At 38.3% G+C, this 23,088-nt stretch overlaps 1 protein-coding gene across 5 annotated transcripts in view; it reads left to right on the plus strand.

Moving 5' to 3' along the window:
- Window positions 1–23,088, plus strand: part of LOC145985387 (monocarboxylate transporter 14-like) — a 95,639-nt gene that overhangs the window by 5,735 nt on the left and 66,816 nt on the right. For 2 of the 5 annotated variants that reach the window (XM_083119359.1, XM_083119360.1), the window contains exon 2: window positions 19,605–19,748. In XM_083119359.1, the coding sequence (XP_082975485.1) occupies window positions 19,617–19,748 (132 nt within the window). In that variant the 5' untranslated portion in view covers window positions 19,605–19,616. Of the gene's footprint in view, window positions 1–334; window positions 446–19,599; window positions 19,749–23,088 lie in introns of all 5 variants that reach the window. The other 3 variants (XM_083119356.1, XM_083119357.1, XM_083119358.1) reach the window with 2 other exon arrangements.

Raw genomic sequence — 23,088 nt, forward strand, 5'->3', positions numbered from 1 at the left:
GAATTGGATATTTATTGAATAAAAAAAAGGATGTTGTATCCAGTTGACGAAAAGTAAAGTTCCCGATAAAAATTTTATACATGATATCATAAGTAGTAATGTGCAAAAATCTTCTCTGGTACTGCCCTTCAAAGCCGTTATGACAAACACAATCTTTACCTTTCAATAAGTTCAGAGGAAACAAATAACATCGATTATACCAAGTGCATTTTTAATATTTTAAATATTTAATTTATGTATTTGGTAAGTCATTGGGGTAGGCTCCGGACCCGCTGGACCCCCTCCCCATATACGTCTTTGCCCTGCTCGGAAGATTACTAATTTCTTGATATAGTATATTACAGAGCCTCCCAGATGGCGTAGTGGTAACGCTGAAGCCATGTAATAAAGGGATCCCGTGTTCTGTCCCAGATGTTTAGTCTCAATTAGCTTATCTGAGCATTAAGTAAACTTAAATAAAGCACATTTTGATTGATGTTACAGTTATGGATGCTACATTTACAGGGACACTTAACTCAAGCCCCGCGTCAGACCAATATAAAAAAAGGATAAACATTTAGAGTGTAATTTTAGCGTTCTGGCTTCGGAAAGAAAGTTATGTGAAAATTAAAAAGAACAATCTGCCTAGCATTTTTCAAAATATCAAAATATCACCCTGTCCCAAGAAGTGATTATATAAATGTTTACTTCTTACATAGTTTATTATCACTTAAAATTAATAGGTGCTAATATAGTAATAAGTGGTTCATGGAATGGTATGATGATGTGAACATGTAAGCTTATATGCAAATACAGGGTGTATCATAAGTAATGGCGCAAACTGACACAGTTGAAAGTACACGATAATAGAAGCAAACAAGTCTCAGTAAACATGGGTCCGCAAACGAGCCATTTTCGAGATAATTGCGAATGTGTGGTTACAAGTCACCACTGACTTCATTGTTTATAAACGTCGTCCTAGTTGGTAAAATGCTAATAATACAGTAAGAAAAGTCATTGGAGATTTCAATTGAACATTCTACTTACTTTGACAAACGTTATTATGTTACATGTTACAGTTACTGTACACTCGTACCTGTTAAAGGAGGTGTTCAAAGTGTCGTCCTTGCAACTGGATGCAATACTGCACGCGATTCCGCATTGAGTTTCGAATTCTTTCGAACACCCCCGGTTCATTTCGTAATTGGTCACAAGCATGTACAATTCTCTGTACTGATTGTATCCATCCTGTTTGATTACAACGCCACCTCTCGGAAATGTTCTGTTTTGTCAACAAAGAGCAAACCTCGGAACGCGCAAGGAGTAAAGCACTCGGTGTTTACAAAATGCTTCTAACCACACATTCGCACATATTATTAGCATTTTACCAACTAGGACGACGTTTACAAACAATGAAGTCAGTAGCTGCTTTTGAACATACATTCGCAATTATCTCGAAAACGGCTCGTTTGCGGACCCATGTTTACTGAGACTTTTTTGCTTCTATTAACGTGCACTTTCAACTGTCAGTTTGCGCCATTACTTATGATACACCCCGTATATAAATTTACTCTCGCATATAACGTATCATGATATGAAAATAATGATATTATTTGTAAAACTGATTTTTAATTTCAATGTAAGGAGACGCACGTTATTGGAAACGGAAACAAAATTATTTGAAAATTTCTGTAACTATTAACAATTCATAATTTTTGGTTTTAAGCTTTCTGCTTCCTGCATGTAATAATATGCAAGATCTTAATTAATTTATTAATCGATATTAATATAAACTTATTAACTAGCATGTTTATTATGACTGTGAGAGGCGTTACTGCTTCAAAACAAGACTGCAATTTCCGATATTCTCCAAACCTCTTAAATTCATATACAAACAAGTTGTTATAGGTCCTGCATCTATCAAGGTTTTCGAATTTGTCTCGTTCTCCGGTCTCGAGTAACCGTCTCGGTGGAGTTGTTTGACATCTTCCTGACATTCTCAATTGCCGACGCGGTTAACCTTCGTCCCTTTCTAATCGAAATGGCCGTGATCTTGCGAAAAAACATGTATCGAATATTACACTGTTGCTTTGAGACCGACTTGCTTCCTCTGTCAAGACATACAGCCAGCCTTGAAATGAGCTTCAACTCCGATCGATTTATTGTGTAACTGCATGTCGACACAATTGCTAAACGTGCGCTGGTGATTGGTATGTTGTAAACGCTAGTATGCATAGCATGACAAACAGCAGTAACATACGAACGCAACTAAACAATACCATTTGTTAAATTGAAGGTGAGTGGTGGAGGATACAAGAACTAAGATTAAAAAAAAATGTAACGAAGCAGGAGTGCCAGGTGCCAAACGAAAATACCACTGAACAGGTATTTGCTCCTCCCTCGTAAATATTTAATAATTATCATGGTAAATCTCTTTCATTCCAGACATCCAACCAGTGCGACAAGCACACTTTACTAACAGTGGCCCACAAAGATACTTTCTTTCCGGTTATTCTTGCTAACTCGTTTCCAATACCAGTAGTGGGGTTTACGGTACGGACAGCGCAACTTTTAAGTGTAGAAAAGGCGAGGCTATTTGATTGAACAATCAGATTTGCTTATACTTAAAACAAAGCCAAGAGAGGCCTATACCCCAATTTTTCAGGTGTGATATGCTCTGATTTTTAAGAAATTCTGAATTTCTAGTGTAGAAAAGGCGAGGGCTCAACAGATAGATTTACTCGTACTTAAGACAATGCCAAGAGGGGCCTATACCCCAATTCTTCCAGTGTGATATGCTCTTAATTTTAAGAATTTTGAATTCTAGTGTAGAAAGGGTGAAAGCCTCTCAGACAGATTTGCTTATACTTAAAATTATGCCAAGTTCCCATATGATCTTATTGCTTATAGTGTGTTTTTCTGTCAAAATCCCAGGAATTGAATTTTAGTGTAGCTCAGATTGATTCTGCCATGTATATTAATATAAAGCTTATAGTTACTGGGTTCTGAGGCCTAGTGGAGTGTGGTGCATGGTTTTTATTGCCTTGCAATCAGGAGGCCTCTGGGTTTGAGTCCTGATAAAATGTGAAGCCTCTCCTGATGGCAAAATGTTAATATTGTTGCTTTGTAAGCAAAAGGCTCGGGTTTGAGTCCTGATAAAATGTAAAGCCTCTCCTGATGGCAAAATGTTAATATTGTTGTCTTGTAAACAAGGGGCTTTGGGTTCGAGTCCTGATAGATTGAAAACATGTGGCAAAATAATATGTCCACAAGTGAGATTTTGAGAATAGTTGATATACAACTCCCAGATCTGAAAACCTGGTAAAAAGTGTTTTACAATAATATATTGTACAAAAAACTGAATTTTCTTATTTTCTCATGTTTTATAACCACTCGCTCAGCCATACAATGGGAGAAGAGCGGGTAAGCATAATTAATTGTTTGCGTGCTTTGCCGGCACGCAAGAGACACGCTAGAAGGGAATAATAATGATTTTTCTGTGTGATTCACTGAAGAGGTCATTAATCTTTCTGTGCGTGTAACATGTCTGCAACATGTAAAAGTGTAACAAAGATTGTGGTCGATATATACATATTTTCACACAGTGGCAATGAACTGTACCCCCCTCGTGCTAAAAGCAATTCATTCTGATAATATGAGCCTAGGCAAAGACTTAGAAAATATTATGGCAGTTCAAAATTGGATTTTGTCTGCATAAGGGTCTCAGAACGCAGTAAAATGTGGGCATATTCCATTTGGAGACGTGTTAATATTGTTGCATTGTAAGGGGCTTTGGGTTCGAGTCCTGATATAAGATTGAAATATATGCAACTGTCCACACATGAGATATTCACTGTTAGCTGATAATACAGTTGAGGTTTCAAAGCTGGTAGAGTGTCTGGGACCTCTCTGACAGCAAAGTGTTGGTATTATTGTTTTGTAATCAAGGGGTTTCTGTGTTTGAATCGGGTCTCTAGAACTGCTCCGTGACCCTCTCATTTCTCACATCATAAACATACGATTTTTCACCTATGAGAATAACACTTCTTTCTCCTCTGCTCAGACAGATTCGGCCATGTGTGTAAAAGTTATATCTGTATGATTGTTGTTTATAAACTTGTCAAAAATATGGCTTTTTTGTATGAAAACATGCAATCCTGAATACAATTCTGGTTTTGTATTGTTCTGTTAATATAAACACAAGTGAGACTTACAGAATATTTATTGCACAGTTCAAAATCCAATTTTGAATTGTATTTAGTTGATATAGAGATGAGGTTTTAAACCTGGTGAAGTGTGTTGTACATCAGCAAAACTATCACCAAAACCTAGTTACTGCTGTTGTTTGGGTATAAAAGCACCAGCTCAGCCATTAACTGCTGAACCCAACTGATATTTTTATTAAGTATAAAGTTTTGAATTGAAGCCCAGAAAATCTTATATAATAAACAACAAGAAAAAATGCCAAAACAAAAATATTGCAATCAGTGTAATAAAAATATATCTAGTTCTCATTGGGCTAGGCATTGCCGTATTTGCAACTCTAGGAAATGCAGAAAGGCCATGAAAATATGTCCAAGATGCCATAAAATATTAAGCAAGGCATATTACAAATGGCATAAGTGTAATTCTTATGTACAGTCATCAGCATTGCCCCCACAACCATCTACTTCTGGTCTGAAAAGAAAACACGAAGCACCTGTTAATGCTTCACCTGCAAAGCAGCCACGCTATGCACCCATACATAGCAGTTTTAATGCCCAACTTAGGGATTACCGGTTTGTATCAGAGCCAAGATGCGGCATTGAGAATTTCTTGAACAGTATAAATTCTGATCTGCAGGCAATTCTTAATGCACAAAATGGCTCTTATAAGCTGTCCCTCAAATTGTTTGTACAATATAAGAAACCAAACGGCACAAAATTTACACAGCCCCACATAACAGAAACTGTACCTGTATATTCAAATTCAAATTCAGATACAATAATAAGCAGGCTGATAGATCAATTGAATATCAAACACTCTGAATTTGCGGCAAAAGAGTCAGGATGGAGCCTATGCGGTTCATCACACAAGTTATATGTTCATATTTCTGAATTCAGCCCATTACAAGGATCTACATATCTGCCATTACCTGCTAATATCAAAAACAAAAGAGCCGTGGTCAATATAAAAAACACCGACCAGAAATGCTTTTTGTGGTGTATATTAGCTGCCTTGTATCCAGTTTCAAGGGATCCTCAGAGAATAACTTATTACAAACACCATGAACATCTTTTTGACGAAGCAATGGAGGGTTTAGAATATCCAATGTCTATTCCGAATATTGATAAATTTGAAAAAAGGGCCAGGCACATCAACGGCAAACAATTATCTATTAATGTATTTATTTGTTCCACTGGCAATTGCCCGATAGCACCTCTCAGAATCAGTACAATTGATGATGAAGCTGCAATTCCGATTGATCTGCTCTTAATTGAAGAGGATGATACATACCATTACACTCTAATACATAATCTTCAAGCTTTAGTGAGAACACAACTAGACAAAACTCATACAATATTTAAGTTGTGCAGAAGATGTTTAACTGTATTTGATGGTCAAAAAATGGTGAAGGGGGTTCGGGAAGAGAATGCAGAAATTGCCAAAAACAAGTTAATTGAGCATCTGAAATACTGTGGCAACCATAAACCTGTTCATATGGTGATGCCTAATCCAAGTGAAAATTGCAAATTCAAAAAGTTTGAAGCCTTGTTGGAACACCCTGTATATATTGTCTGTGATTTCGAATCGAACCTCAAATCTCTTGCATTCTGTAGCCCAGATCCAGAAGAATCTTCAAGTACGCCATACCAGCTACATGAACCTTCCAGTTTTTGTTATATGGTTGTACAGGATGGTGTTGTTACTAAAGAATATTCATACATGGGACCAAATGCCATCAAAATATTTGCACATAGAATAGAAAATGTGTGCCGTGACATAGCATCTAACATCTTATTAATATCAAAGCCCATGCTGCCTTTAACAGAGAAACAGATTGAGGATTTCAACAATGCAGAAAAATGCCCGGTATGTGATTGTGAATTTTCAGATACAAATATCAAGGTTCATCACCATTCTCATACAGATGGTCGATATAAACAGGCCCTGTGTAATAGCTGTAATATTAAGATCAAGAGACCAAGATTTATCCCCATATTTTGCCATGGAGCATCCAATTATGATTTCCATCATTTGATCAGGTACGAGGGGTTTGAGAAGCAGAATTTAAATATTTTAGCTGAAAATGATGAGAAATATATATCTATTAGCAAGATAATTAAAGTTGATGGTGTTCCTATTCACATAAGATTTCTTGATTCTTACAGATTTTTATCTGCTAGCCTGGCCACACTGACCACTCAATTATCTGATGATGACTTGAAAATCACACGTGCCTTGTTTCCAGATCAGGACCTGAAATTAATTAGGCGGAAGGGTGTATATCCATACGACCATGTTACAGATTTTTCTAAATTTCATGAGTGTTCCCTGCCACCACAAGAAGCATTTTATAGCAAAATCAGAGGATCTGGAATCACTGATGAAGATTATCACCATGCTCAGTTGATGTGGAAGAGTTTAAAATGCAAGACATTTGGTGATTATCACATGGCTTATTTGAAACTTGATGTGACCCTCTTAGCTGATATAATCCAGACATTCAGAAAATCTTCCATGCAAAATTATGGACTGGACCCAGTGTATTTTTACAGTGCCCCGGGCCTAGCATGGGCCGCAACATTTTTGAATACCAAAATGCAATTGGATCTGATCCACGATCAAGATATGTATCAGTTTATGGAGGAATGTATAAGAGGAGGGATGGTGCAATGTTCCCAGAGATATGCCAGAGCAAATAACAAGCATATGCCTGATTATGATCCAGCACGGCCATCAAATTATATAATTTATGTGGATGCAAACAACCTCTATGGTTATGCCATGATGCAAAAACTGCCATATGCAGAGCTTAAGTGGGTTAAAAATTTCAAAATTGAAGATCTTAAATATTTTGATGACAATGAATATGGCCTCTTCTTAGAGGCTGGTCTGATATTTCCAGATGATTTACACAATAAATTTTCTGATCTGCCCCCAATTCCCGAGGTTCAGTGTCCACCTGGTTCTAAACAGAAGAAGCTCATGATGACCCTGGAGCCGAAACAGGGTTATGTCATATATTACAAAACCCTCCAGTTCCTGATGAAACATGGTGTTCAAGTGACCAAAGTTGGCAAAGTTTTGAGGTTCAGGCACTCAGAATGGCTGAAACCATACATTGACACAAATACAGAGCTTCGAACATCTGCAAAAAGCGAATTTGATAAGGCCTTGTTTAAATTGATGGTGAATTCTGTCTATGGCAAAACTATTGAAAATGTCAGAAAACATACCGATGTTAAAATAATTACTGACCCCAGCCGGAGCAAAAAATTGGTTGCAAAGCCTAATTTCAATTACAGAAAAATTTATGATGAGCACATGGCACTCTTCAACATGATGAAAACAAAGATCAAGTTTGATAAACCTATTTATGTAGGGGCTGTGATATTGGAATTGTCCAAATTACATATGTTAATATTATATTATGATGTGCTGAAACCTTTTTACGGTGATCGTGTAAAATTATTGTACATGGATACGGATAGTTTTATTCTTGAAATTCAAACAGAAGATGTTTATCAAGATATGTCACAGCCTGAATTGTTTAAATATTTTGATACCACTGAACATACAAAGATTCAACAACACCACAACAAAAAGGTGCCTGGCAAGTTAAAAGATGAGACACTTGGCGATGTTATTGTGGAATTTGCTGGGTTAAGTGCCAAGATGTACAGTTTTAAAACATGTAGTGCTGTTGTCAAAAAGGCCAAGGGCATTGGCAGAGTTACTGTGGAAAAAGAGCTTGTATTTGAAGATTATAAAAATTGCATCAAATCACAGAATTCAATTAGAACATCAGAAAATAGAATTCAGAGTGAGAATCACTTGCTGACTTCAAATATTGTAACAAAAGTGGCTCTGGACCCACATGATGATAAGAGATGCATTTTATCATGTGGCACACATACTTTGCCTTGGGGGCATTGTGATTTGAAAAGTGGAAATCAATGCCCAATTCCAGAGCATGATTTGAAATAAATAAACATGCCTATGAACTTATTTGGGTTCAAAAAACAGGCTATTATGGACCTGCCCACACCACAAGCCTCTCCTGATTTACAATCTGTAATGTCTAAACTGAGTGGCTTGTTAATTATTCATCTGAACAGCATACTTACAGATGTTGATGAAGAAACAGGCAAAACATTGTACATATTTAACAATAATTTAAATCATTACCAATTACCTGTAGGTGGGCAATTGCAATTTATTACAACCCCTGAGGGTGATGTCAAGATTTCAATAGGGAGAAATATTTATAGAATTAAGCACTCAAACATGGTTTCTGGCACTGTATATACTGTTTCTGCTGGTGACTGCTTATATATTGAGGTCCCTGGATCCTATGACAAGCTTATACCCTTTTTTATAGAATTAAGAATCAGATACTCTATAATAAATAACCATTAAAACAAAAATGCCTAATGATATTTTTGGCCACACAAGACATGAAGATCACAGTGATGAGATTCTGATGCTTGATGTCAGAGTCAAGAAATTAAGAAGTGATTTACAAGCTTTACAAACCACACTCAATGCCAGTCTTCAATTAGAAATTACAAATTTACAATCACAATGCATGGACCCTCTTCTTAAAATTGATTCTGAACTCAAAGTGCTGCTTCAGAAATATACTGATCTGGCCACATTAGATAATTTTCAAAGTTTAGAAGAAGCTGTAGCAGCTCTTCAAGCCAAATTTAAGACCCAGGCTAACAACTCTGAGCAATTGAAGCAACAATTGGAAGAGCAGATAAATAATGTCCAGGCACAGCTCCAAACAATTGTCAAAAGCATAAAATCACAGGAAGATTTTGATCTGGTCATTTCCACTCTAAAAGAACAGATTCAGTCACTCCAGATACCTAACCTGGATCCTCTACACAATGCCATAGCCGAGGTTAAAGAAAAAATTGAGACACTTGAAAATTTTATGAACAACTTGCCATCTTCTGATGCTTTGAATGCAATAACTCGGAGTGTAGCAAACATTAAGCTGCAACTCGAAACATATGAAGATTTTGGAAAAATTCAAAGTACCATAACCCATCTTGAAGGTACAATAGCAGCAGTGCAAAGTGATTTGGCAAATGTACAAGAAACTCGCCTGCCTGGGATTGTAGATACACTTGTCAGTGTCCAGCACCAAATCACAAAGCTTGAAAACCTCAACACCGAATCTGAACTGTCTCATTTTCATCACTTGATAGATGATATCCAAACAAAACTTGAAATTTTACAACAATCCACACCCACTCAGGCAGATATAGCCCTGCTCCAAAATGCTATGCAAAATGTGGCTGATGCATCTGAATTAAATAATGTGAAATTGGCACTTGAATCTTTGCAGAATACTGTTTCAAATCTCCCTACATCGCAGGAACTTAAAAATATTAAGAGAGCTGTGAATAGGATATTGAAATCAGAAGATATCAAGAATATCCAGACAGAGATCAAACAACTCACTCAGACAGTGGCCACTCTACCAACCAATCAACATATTAATGAACTGCATGCCCTGTTTGAGGATATCAGAAGACAGGTCCATTATCTTACTGCTCAAAATTCAAAATTGGCAGTTATTGAAAATTTGCAACAAATTGTAGCTAATATCAAGCAACAGCTAGGGACCATGGAATCCAATCAAGCAAATGCTCTGTCTGTTTTTGCCACCCAGCTTCAAGAGATTGTACAACAATACAAGAGACTTGCTGTGGACATAAAGATCAAGCCAGGCCACGATGATGTTGTTAGGACCATCAATGAGCACTTTGAATCTGTAACAAGCAGATTGCTTACAGCAGAAAAAGAAATAACAGGCATAATCGAGAATCCAAAACATTCAGTAATTCTTGAATTGTACAGCATCCCCAACAAAGAATATGACTCACCATTTACACCAGGTGGCAAAATATATATGCTGTCCCCTGCACAATTTTATTACCAGTTTTTTGTTGGGGGCACACTGAGACCAATCAAGATCAAATATTGGCATCAGCCACAGGCACACCACTACCCTACCTTATCAATAACAAATGCTGAGAACAAAGTGAAAATCACCAGTGTAGAGTTAGAGGATTTTACAGACCCCAATACATTAGAAACAGCATATACTGAAGATGATGGCACTTTGGAATTTAAAATACAAATAGGGGACAAATTATATTTAGAAAATCCTGCAGTCTCAGCTGCTGAACACCCCATAGTTGCAATATTCTTGTTTTCATATTATGTCTAGAGAAATTATAGTTGATGAATTACACAGACAGGCCAGACATAATTTTAAGAGACTCCCAGTAGTCACAAAGGGCATAGATGATTTATGGCAGAGCGACTTGATTGAAATGGCAACTGGACAGTTGAAAAACTTAGACAAAATCAACAAGGGCTACAAATATCTACTCACTGTCATAGATACATTTTCAAAATTTGCCTGGGCTGTGCCACTCAAATCCAAGACTGGAACATGTGTTACAGAAGCCTTCAGGACAATCATCAATCATTCAGGAAGATCACCGCGCTATTTGCAAACAGATAATGGCAAAGAATTCTATAATTCAGTGTTTCAACAATTTATTAAAAGCCAGGCAATAAAACATTACTCGAGTTACAGTGACCTCAAGGCCTCAATTGTAGAGAGATTCAACAGAACCTTAAAAAATCTTATGTATAAACAATTCACACTTCAGGGTAATTATAAATGGATTAATATTCTTCCAGAACTTCTACATAAATATAACAACTCGGTCCATTCCACAATCAACATGAAACCCTCTGAAGTAACTTCATCTGATGAGCAAAAATTGATCAGGACTGTTTATTATCCTAGATACCAGCCAACAACAAGAAAGGCCAAATACAGGGTGGGTGATCAAGTAAGAATCAGCAAATATAAGCACTTATTCAAAAGAGGCTTTACAAGAAACTGGAGCACTGAATTATTTACAGTGGTTCAAGTTAAACCCGGGACCCTTAACACATATATAATAAAAGATCACCGAGGAGAAATTCTCAAAGGCAGGTTCTATGAACAAGAACTCAGCAAAACTAAACAGCCTGACACATATCTCATAGAAAAAATTATCCGCAGAAAAGGCAACAAGTTATTTGTCAAATGGCTGGGTCATCCGGAAAACAGCTGGATCGATGCAGACAGAGTGATAATATGAGCACCTGGGATGTTATAAAGAGGCTGCCAGAACCTGAACAACAGAATAAGAGAAATGGCAACTTGCTGCCTGATAATATTAGGTGTCTTATTGTTGGGCCATCAGCTTGTGGTAAAACTACACTAATGGTTGATAATTTTTTATTGGCACCCAACTGGTTAGACTGGAAAAACAGGCACTTGTATGTCTTCTCTAAGAGCTTGGAACAATTAAAATATCAGCAGCTGATGAAGCTATATGATGGATTGGATATTGCCACTTTTGTACCAGATGTTAAGCCACTTCATGAATGTCTCGATAATTCTGTTGTTGTGTTTGATGACGTTATACTGGATAATCAAAACAAGGTTAGAAATTTCTTTACACAGGGCCGGCACAAAAACATTGATTGCTTCTACCTGGCACAGACTTTTTCTAAAATACCGAAGCAGCTGATCCGAGACAACAGCAATTTTATATGTGTGTTTCATCAAGATCATACCAACCTCAAACACATACACGATGAATATGTAGGTGGGGACTTGAGCTACAATGATTTTTCTAAGTTTTGCAGCAGGTGCTGGAGCCAGGACAGTTATGGGTTTGTCACAATTGATATGACAAGAAAACCCAGTAGCGGCAAATACAGAAATAAAATCAACGATTTTCTAGACGTTGAGACATAAATAAACAACCATGAAACGACCAGTCATTGATGATCTTAAGTTAAGAGATTATCTTGTAAAAAGATTCAAGGGATGGAAATCAGAGAACCGAGGAATTTATGAAAAACACAAACAAACAGAACAGCCTGTAATTGATGCTATTAATAATTTAGGTAAGAATATCAAAACTGTTACAGAGCAAAATCAAGATTTGATCACGGAGCTCGTACCTGTAGCTGCAAGGAACATATTAGATTATCCATTCACCCCACTTTCCAGTATTCATACACCTAGTCCTGTTGCTCCTAGAAGAATTGAAGCTACACAGGATCCTATTGAATTGGGTCTTCTTGCTCAAAAATATTTAACCACACCTAAAGACAACAAAGATGAGGTGTTTGGCTTATATGCCGACACAGAGCTTGATGGTAGCATCATACATAGAATTGGCAATTTCAGAGTAACATTTATGGGAGATGATATAATTGTATATTCAGAATCTCGTCTCGGAGAAAAAGGTGGTTTTGTTAAGTACCCCGGAACACCTGGATTGTGGGAACTGATGACTAGGAAAAGGCCTGGCAGCTATACAGATCAAGATTATGAACATTACAAAGAAATATTAATAAAATCAGATGCTCTATACCAGAACAATGATCCCACACAAAAAAGAGTCAAGTCGAGCAGTGGAGCAAAATACAATAATTTAATCAAGCCCATATGGTCACAGATCAAGACTGGCAGTGGAATCAAACAATACAACACCCTGCCTAAAGAATTTGTCTGGGTTGATGATGTCAGGAAACTTGTAGATAGGTTGCTGGTGATAGCTGGGGAGGAAAATGCTGGCAACCACAATTTTTACAATGAAAAGGTTGGAATTATGGACATGATAAGCACCAAATTGTCTAATTTTATAGTGAATGACCCTAAGGGGATTGGATATCTCATAAAAATTATTAATACTCTACCCCCTAAATTTTGGAATATTTCTGAGGGTCGGGGGCTTGTTAATGACATTATAAACAAGTTGCCATTTGAACTACACATTCCAGGCTATCAGTATTGTGGTCCAGGCACAAAATTGGATCATAGATTAAACAGAGGTGATCCTGGTGTTAATCCCCTAGATGCTGCTTGTAGAGACCATGACATAGCATACAACACACATACTGATCTTGACAAGAGACATATTGCAGACAAGAAATTAGAAGAGGCTGCATTTGGCAGATTTGTAAGCAAAGATGCTTCTTTAAGTGAGAGAATAGCAGCATTGGGGACCACCATAGCTATGAGTACCAAACAAAAACTGGGGTGGGGGTTGTGAACATGTATATAATAAACCTACAATGAAGGCCAAGGGTGTTATGTATCAAATACCTTATGCAGGTCTCAAATCTCTTAAAACTATTGACAGTCTTTTAACCAAAAAGCAGCGCAAGAAAAAAAGCTCTTGTCTTGCAAAGGGACATGGTATGAAATTGTTGCTTAGTACCCCCCAATTAAAAAAATTACAGCAATCAAGAAAAAAATCACATGTGGGGGGATTCATATTTACCATCCCTGCCATCTTAGCTGCTCTCGGGGCTGTTGGGAGCTTGGCCGGGGGATCAGCTGCCATAGCAAAAACAGTAATAGATGCCAAGAAAAATAGGGCAGAATTAGATGAGCAGAAGCGCCATAACCTGGCAATGGAGAAAAAAGGCAAAGGTGTTAAGAGAGCCATGAATAAGTTTAAAAAAAACAAGAGCCGCTTACAAACCAAGATATTGAAGCTTTAATCAAGCCACTGGGCATCAAACATTTTAGAGGAGTGTACATGTCCGATTCTTTACCGGAACAACCACTCAACAAAGAGTGTGGCATTGTTAATTTGGATAAGTACAAAAATCAGGGCACTCACTGGATCTGTTATCTTAAATATTTAAAAGATGAGGCATTTGTGTTTGATTCATTTGGAGGTGTTCCACCTGAAAATTTAATGAAATATCTAAATTCATCTAATCTTTATTACAATAATGCCCGTGTTCAAAACTTCAAAGATGTTAATTGCGGACATTTGTGTTTATCTGTTCTCAGATATATGTCTCAAATAAATAAACCATCAATTGAAGATTTTCAAAAGGCCTTGTGGTATCTGAAACATCATGGGGGTATTCCATCTCACCAGCCAAAATTCAATATTGAAACTTAGATTACATGATGACATAGTGTATCCCAAAACAATAGCTCTCAGAGCATTTTATGGCATGTACTTGATCCCTAATATTACACACCACAACAACACAATTGCAGTAGGGGATCAAAAAATTGTCATCACTCCAGGGCAATATAATCTGTCAACTCTAAATGCTCAATTACCCAGAGGTATAGTGTTAAGTCAAAATTCTGTCACTCACAGAGTAGAGATTGTGTCTGCTACAGAAACAGTGCATCTGGGTACTATAGGAGAGCTGTTAGGCTTTGAGAACAACACAAAACTTGAACCGGCCATCAAACACACTGCTATGAATATACCCAAATTCTTAGCCATAGAGACTCTGAATATTCACTGTAATGTGGCCGAGGGTATGATCACCAAATCAAATGGCATAGGCACTCACAAACAAACTGGCATCATTGCAACATTCAAGCCTAATTCCGAATTCATGGAGCCAATCATCTACAATCCATCCCCAACATTATATTTTCCTGTGTGCCATAATAGAATAGATTACATTGAATTGATGGTCACTAATGAAAAAGAAGAATTAGTTGATTTTGCTGGAGCCACAACAACTGCTATCATAGAGATTAACATTTAAATAAAAATACATACAATGGAAAATATTGAGAGTTATGAGCTACAATCATTCCCTCCAAACAGGAGGACATTTGCAAATTTAAATCAACCCAACACAGAGATTGAGGTTGATCTTGATGTAGGGGATGGCTTTATACACCCCCACAGAGCAGATCTATACATCAAATTTGATGTTGTAAAGCTCGATGGTACAGATTATCCGGCAAATACAAATATAAGACTGGTAGATAATTTTGTGCCGCATCTGTTCTCTGAAATTGAGATCAGAAAGCATGGCGTTGTTATAAACAGAATAGATTATCCCGGCATTACCTCCACAGCTTTGGCCACACTAAAATTATCCAAAACCGAGGCTCCATACTACAAAATAGGGGGATTTGAGGCTGGTGATAAAATATTATCTAAAAATCACACAGTGCTGTTCCCCATGCGCCTATTGCCAGGATTCTTCTCAGATTACAAAGAAATTATGTGGAAGGGGGGGTTAAGAATTACATTTAGAAGAGCTGCAAATGATAATAATGCTTTGATGAGGTACAGTACATTAAACCCTACAGGGGAAGCTCTGCCTAATACCCTACCTGATGAGGGCAAATGCATTATTCAGACTATGGAGCTAAGAATCCCTGTTGTTGAATATGAGGCCAGTTATGCTCTTAAATACAAAGCTGATATAATAAAAAATCCACAGATTCCTCTGCAATTTTATACATATCAATGCGTACAGAAGCCCGCATCTGGCACATATTATGAATTTGATGCTACAAACTCATTCTCCAGTATTCAATACGACATGCCTGATTTTGTAGTGGTACTGTTTCAGACTGGAAGACACAACAATCAGGAAAAAAATTCAAGTAAATTTGATAGCTGCAACATCAAGAACATATATCTTAAAAATGGCAGAAATGAGGTATTTCCTAGAGAAAATTATAATTTAGACATGTCCAAGGATGATTTTCTTAAATTATATGAGGCATTTTCGGCTTTCAAGAGAGTCACTACAGGCAGTACTGACATGTATTATTCACCAGATGAATTCAAAACACAGAGACCCATGTTTGTAATCAACACTTCAAAAAGAAAACAGGTTGTGGTTAATGACAGGACAAACATTAAAATTATCTGTGAATTCCATGAGGCATTACCTGATGACACCATTTGTAGTGTTATTCTCATAGGTGAAAAATCATATGTTTATGATGTAAGAAATGAGAGAGTCACGGAGCAATTCTAGAAGATATTTGTTCTATTATCCTGTTGTACAACATACAAACCTCAACTGTATTATCAGCTAGCAGTGAATATCTTATGTGTGGGCAGTTGTATATATTTCAATCTATCAGGACTCGAACCCAAAGCCCCTTGTTTACAAGACAACAATATTAACATTTTGCCATCAGGAGAGGCTTTACATTTTATCAGGACTCAAACCCGAGCCTTTTGCTTACAAAGCAACAATATTAACATTTTGCCATCAGGAGAGGCTTCACATTTTATCAGGACTCAAACCCAGAGGCCTCCTGATTGCAAGGCAATAAAAACCATGCACCACACTCCACTGGGCCTCAGAACCCAGTAACTATAAGCTTTATATTAATATACATGGCAGAATCAATCTGAGCTACACTAAAATTCAATTCCTGGGATTTTGACAGAAAAACACACTATAAGCAATAAGATCATATGGGAACTTGGCATAATTTTAAGTATAAGCAAATCTGTCTGAGAGGCTTTCACCCTTTCTACACTAGAATTCAAAATTCTTAAAATTAAGAGCATATCACACTGGAAGAATTGGGGTATAGCCCCCTCTTGGCTTTGTCTTAAGTACGAGTAAATCTATCTGTTGAGCCCTCGCCTTTTCTACACTAGAAATTCAGAATTTCTTAAAAATCAGAGCATATCACACCTGAAAAATTGGGGTATAGGCCTCTCTTGGCTTTGTTTTAAGTATAAGCAAATCTGATTGTTCAATCAAATAGCCTCGCCTTTTCTACACTTAAAAGTTGCGCTGTCCGTACCGTAAATACAACTACTAATACCTGTCCAAATAACAGCGCATCTGGTTTTGCAAGGTGACTTGCAGAATCGCCATATCCGAACAAGATTTCAAACAGGATATTCATAATCCTTTCCGCCATGTGCAAAATGAGACACGTAAAGCTGAATTAAGGGTTTGTTCTTGCTTGATTCTTGTAGTTTATTTGTGCATTTAGGTTAACCGCAACGTTAGGTGGTACGATCAGTAAGCGCGCCGTTACGTTCTTTCCAGTACCGTTTCAGGCGTCCGGATTGAATTGTGCAGTTGCTACTGTTTCTCACCAGGTGTCAGGAGCCTGATACTGATCCCATCTGTAATTAAGAGCTCCAAAAGTGCATCGACCCTTTTTATGCAAGTAACGTTCATGAAACTATCCTGCGAAACTAATCAAGAAAGATACTCGAAATGCTGATAGCCTCCGTGGCGGAGTGGTTAGCAGCAACAGCGCGTTACGACACGAAGGGTCCCGGATTCGAATCACGGCCTGGACATGAGTGGTCTTTGTGAAGTGTCCTTCATCAATTTGATTAAATCATCCCTTATCAACATCCTCGCTATTAACCAAAAATGGAAGAAAAGCGAAGTAAAATAAACCTAACCAATCAACCATTACCCATCCTCATCTTCGCGATAGCCATAAGTGGCAGAAAATCAAAGTAAAATACACCAAATTAATCAATCGAAATGCTGAACATACATCACCCAATGAGAAGCCACTTGTCGCACCCTGGACCTGAAAATCAGACCTGATTTAGGGGGACTTGGGGGGCAACAGTCCTGGGCTCCATCTCCATGCTGTCTCAGCAACGTAAATTATGCCATCAGCCTAATTTCATGCTCCTGAGTATAGTATTCTCCTCGATATGTTATTGGAGCAATAGTACAATGGAATTTCATGCACATCAGTCGGTCAAAACAGTGCAATTCGGCCTCCCCGATGGCGCAGTGGTAGCGTCGCCGCCTTGTAATGAAGGGGTCCCGGGTTCGATACCCGGTGGAGGCACAAGTGGTTCGGATCCCACTTTAAACTGTAGGTCCAGTCCCGATTAACCTTACTGTGCATAAAGTGGACTTAAAACACCAACTCAACTCAACTCAACAAAACAGTGCAATTGTAAGCAGTAAGGCTTCTGTTGCAATCGTTTCCGTAGGATCTTCCAAACGGTTGGTTGTGGAATGTTCAGCTCTCTGCTTGCTCTATTCGTCGACTTCTGTGGGCTAAGTCTACGTGTGGGCTCGCAAGCGCTCAACAGTTTCTTCACTCACTGGAGGCCGACCCGTTGAATTCCCCTTACAGAGGCATCCCGTAGTTGTAAACTGTGCATACCATCGTTCCACTGTTTTGACCGACTGATATGCATGAAATTCCAGCACAGAAGCTTTCTCAGCGCTTGTCGCCATATTTACTAACTGCTCAGTGCTGCGCTCCCCCGATAGATATCCGAAACACGGCTGCAAGAGAAGAAAACGTTTTGAGTTTTTCTACGTTACTGTAAAATTTCATGGCAATATGTCAAATATTATAGCTACAGCAAGCTCATGAACCCGCTCTAAACATTTGTAATAACCCTTGGAAAAACTGAAGCAAGGAAGGGTACTAGAGAAATAGGGATCAGAACCCCCAAATATGCCCAGCCTCCTTAAAAAAACAAAAAAACAAACAAAGACATTCATATTATCGAACACGTGTTGATAATAATTCGGCAACCTCCTTTTTTTTTTTTTTTTTTTTTGGCGAAGCCTAAACATGAACATGGAATTCTATTGAATCTTCAAATACATAATTTTCCTGTTCGACATCAAATTTCTGATTTGAGATCGTTACTTATCTATATCCTGATCCATGTTCCAACGGTACATACATGTTAACCTTCTATACAAGAACTCCCAAGACTATACCTGGAACAGAGGCCAGTTTTCCATAGACTACAGACCCTCTACAGTTCACTAAGTGATTGATTGATTTGATTTATTTTACTTCGCTTTTCTTCCACTTTTGGCTAATCGCAAAGATGAGGATGAGTGATGATATGATGAAATTGATAAAGGGACACTCACAAAGAAAGTTATGCCCAGTCCGGGATTCGAGCCCATAACTGCTAGTGTCGTAGCGCGCTGTGCTAACCACTTCGCCACGGACTTCATTCTTCAGGCTTCCATCTCTCCAAGCTTTCACCACGATGTACATAAGCAGCTGACAACTTTATAATAACACCATTAAGCCTTGTTTCCATGATTATGAAAAACTAAATATGCTGACCAAGGCAGAATTTATTTTATTTTAAAACATAAACTAAACGTTACGTTTCAACCTTCTAGCAAGGTCTTCTTCAGACCCTGTACTTTTTGTATTTTGTACAGGGTCTGAAGAAGACCTTGCTAGAAGGTTGAAATGTAACGTTTACTTTATGTTTTAAAATAAAATAAATTCTGCCTTGGTCAGCATATTGAGTTTTTGACTTTATAATGCTGGTTTTATTATTATCTCTATTATTGTCATTGTTGTAATGCATACATATAGTAGTATTATTTTTCTTTTTGATATCCTGATGTAAAATTGATCCATTTCGTATCAGGATTTTTTCAAGAAAATATATAATATTTGACAATTTTGTTCGAAGCAATCTGATCATTGTTATGAAATTGAAAACCAGTTTTCCTTCGTTATATTAAACCTAAGATAAAAATGAATCATATTGTTAATTTCTTATGTAATTGGAAATTCTAGAATTTTACTTGTATTTGCCTAGAAGACCTGTTGAAGAATGAAGAAGACCATGCCTTCAAAGTTATCCTCCAGCCACTCTTCACTGAAGAAGGATGCTTCCAAATTCAAACTGGAGCCTCCAGAAGGTGGATGGGGTTGGATGGTGGCACTAGGGATGACAATAATGTTTGTAAGTAGAGCTGAACAAATAGGGTAAAAATAGGATTTAATATATTTCAAAGATATCTGATGCCACATTGCATTTGGTTTGTCTATTGAAGTAATGACGAAACATAAGAAGGGTAAAATTGTTCTAAAAATTTCGAAGTCATCTCAGATTTCTCAGGTTCAAAGAGTGTGGGTGTCAGTAGACCTAGTGGCCCGCTTCAACGCCCGAAAGTGAGGCTCGGTGAGGCTCGCAGTGTTGCCAACCGCTTATTCGAAAAAATCACCAAGGTTTTTGGTCTAACCTAACCTAAAACAGCAAGGAGTTGGCAATTTTGCTTGAGAGTTCAGAAAACCGGAAGTGAGGCTCGGTGAGGCTCGCAGTGTTGCCAACATTTTACTCGAAAAAAATCACCAAAGTTCTTGGTCTAACCTAACCTAAAGCAAGAAGCTGGCAATTTTGCTTGAGAGTTCTGCAACCGAAAATGGGACTCGCAGTGTTGTTAACTCCTCACTCGAAAAAAAATCACCAAGGTTTTTGTCTTGGTCTAACCTAACCTAAAGCAAGAAGCTGGCAATCTTGCTTGAGGCTTGCCTTACAGTGCATAAAGCAAAATTGCCAACCTACTGGTACTTTTGCCATGGCCTTTTACAAAAAAGAGAGAGGAGAGAAAGAGGTGAGAGAGAGAGGAGAGAGAGAGAGAGGAGAGAGAGAGGGAAGAGTTAAACAACCGACAGCTGCCAACACCCAACCTAACCTAACCTAACCTAACCCACTCTAACCTAACCTAACCTAACCTAACCTAACCTAACCTAACCTACTCTAACCTAACCTAACCTAACCTAACCTAACCAGGTCTAACCTAGCCTAAAGCAAGGAGCTGGCAAGTTTACTTAAGACTTGCCTTACAGTGCATAAAGCAAGGTTGCCAACCTACTGGTATTTTTGCCATAGCCTTTTACAAAAAAAGAGAGAGGAGAGAAAGAGGTGAGAGAGAGAGGAGAGAGAGAGAGAGAGAGGAGAGAGAGAGGGAAGAGTTAAACAACCGACAGCTGCCAACACCCACCCTAACCTAACCTAACCTAACCTAACCTAACCCACCCTAACCTAACCTAACCTAACCTAACCTAACCTAGGCCGTGTCCGGATTGGCAAGTGCTTCGTCCTGTTCTCTACTGTTGCTCTCGCGTGCCGTCGAAGTCACGTCCAAGTCGTCCGAATCTACATGTCCTCTTGTAGTACGGTTGTCACTTTTCCCACCAGGTGACAGCCCGAATTTTACCTACCGCGCTCTGGGGCGCAGGCGCATTGTACGGAAGCAGAAGGCAGACGCCAAACAAACATGACAATGATTTCTACCTATTTACTACTCATATTAAAAATGTAACATGCTATTTCATCATTTACAATTTTTCTATATTCAGTATTATCGATAAAATGTTAAAGTATAACTGAGTTTTACATCCTCTAATCAGTAAATGTTGTCTGTACAATGTGAAAGTTAGAATATGGCTGCCAAGCACAGGGTCACAGCGAGTTCAAGCGTGCATCTGTCGCGCCCCTCTGCTCTCCCCTCTGACTCCACGTCTGCCACGAATTCGGACAACGGAGGTTGGCTGAGTCCCCGGATGGAACGGTGCTCTAGGTGACATCTGCTGCCGATTCGGATGCGGCCCTAACCTAACCCACCCTAACCTAACCTAACCTAACCTAACCTAACCTAACCTAACCTAACCTACTCTAACCTAACCCACTCTAACCTAACCTAACCTAACCTAACCTAACCTAACCTACTCTAACCTAACCTAACCTAACCTAACGTAACCTAACCTAACCTAACCTAACCTAACCTAACCTAACCTAACCAGGTCTAACCTAGCCTAAAGCAAGGAGCTGGCAACCTTACTTAAGACTTGCCTTACAGTGCATAAAGCAAGGTTGCCAACCTACTGGTATTTTTGCCATAACCTTTTACAAAAAAGAGAGAGAGGAGAGAGAGAGAGAGAGAGAGATGGAAGAGTTAAACAACCGACAGCCCACCTACAGTTTTTTTTTGTCTAACCTAACCTAAAGCAAGGTTGCCAACCTACTGGTACTTTTGCCATGGCTTTTTACAAAAAAAAAGAGAGAGGAGAGAGAGAGGGAAGAGTTAAACAACCGACAGCCCACCTACAGCTTTTTACAAAAAAAAAAGAGAGAGGAGAGAAAGAGAGGGAAGAGTTAAGCGTATTATCTGCTTTCATGTCAGATTTTACCAACCTGTGAGCTGTAGTGTTTAGGTGACAAGCGACCTGCTCAAATATGAGTTGGCAGCACTGACTTATAAACCTATTGGGTTCTCTTGACATGTTTTTTTCATGATGTGTTGCTAGGCTATTGAGCATCTTGGTGTATACAATGTATATATTTTGAGAGGGGGGTTATAGCTTTTTATGCTGTACGAATACTGGAAGCTTGACAGTGACAACCAACAGAGTAGGTAATCCTACATCCAGGAACTGGCAACACTAGTTTCTGACAGTGAATTTGAAATAAAATATTAAACAAAATACATGAGTAAGCACTGTGATTACAAATAGTACCAGTGTTGTGCCCCCAACTCCAACTGGACAACTGGGGAAAATAATTGTACAACAATTTGTACCTAATTGTACAATACTTGTACCTAATTGTACAACATATACACAGACATAAAAGAGAGAGCCTTCCCGTAACTTACTTCATGTACAATTTATATGATTTTACAACTGTGAAAAGAAAGCATATGTGTTCTGTATGCACATATTTATTCTTATTTTTCGAAGTTGAATGAAAGCACATGTTTTTACGCTCTCGTAATACTAATCTTGCTCCACTGATTTTAAATTGCTTCCATCCGCTTTTTTTTCTGTGTTATTTCCGTATGCACGCAACATTCGCTTTCAATAGACAGAAGGAGTGTTAGTATGTGAAACGCAGTTCGATATAAATTATTTTTTGTTTATTGATTTATTTTATGCACAAACATGAAAGTGTGAGGTTTGATCTTATTTTGTGAATAAACTTGTATCCGAGCCAGACGTCGGAAGCTGGGGACGGGTTTTTCTTGAGTGACAGCCGCCGCTTAGAACATGGCATATTTGCACCAACGCGAAGATAAGGAAAGATTATTTTTGTTGCTACCAGGCCTGAGTTGCAGCAGGCGTTCGAACCCATGTTCACGGATGACCAGAGAGATCAGCTGGAGCTCAAGCCGGCAAGGATCGACGACGCGCACTTGACCGCGTTTCAAGACAATGGAGAGAGGTTATTTCCATCCCTCTGAAACAGAAGCCAAGCCACTAGAGCGTCCCGTTCAACGGAAGAATTTGAATCTCTTATATAT

This window comes from Lepisma saccharinum, chromosome 3 (assembly GCF_977018435.1).
Source record: "Lepisma saccharinum chromosome 3, izLepSacc3.1, whole genome shotgun sequence".
Taxonomy (NCBI): domain Eukaryota; kingdom Metazoa; phylum Arthropoda; class Insecta; order Zygentoma; family Lepismatidae; genus Lepisma; species Lepisma saccharinum.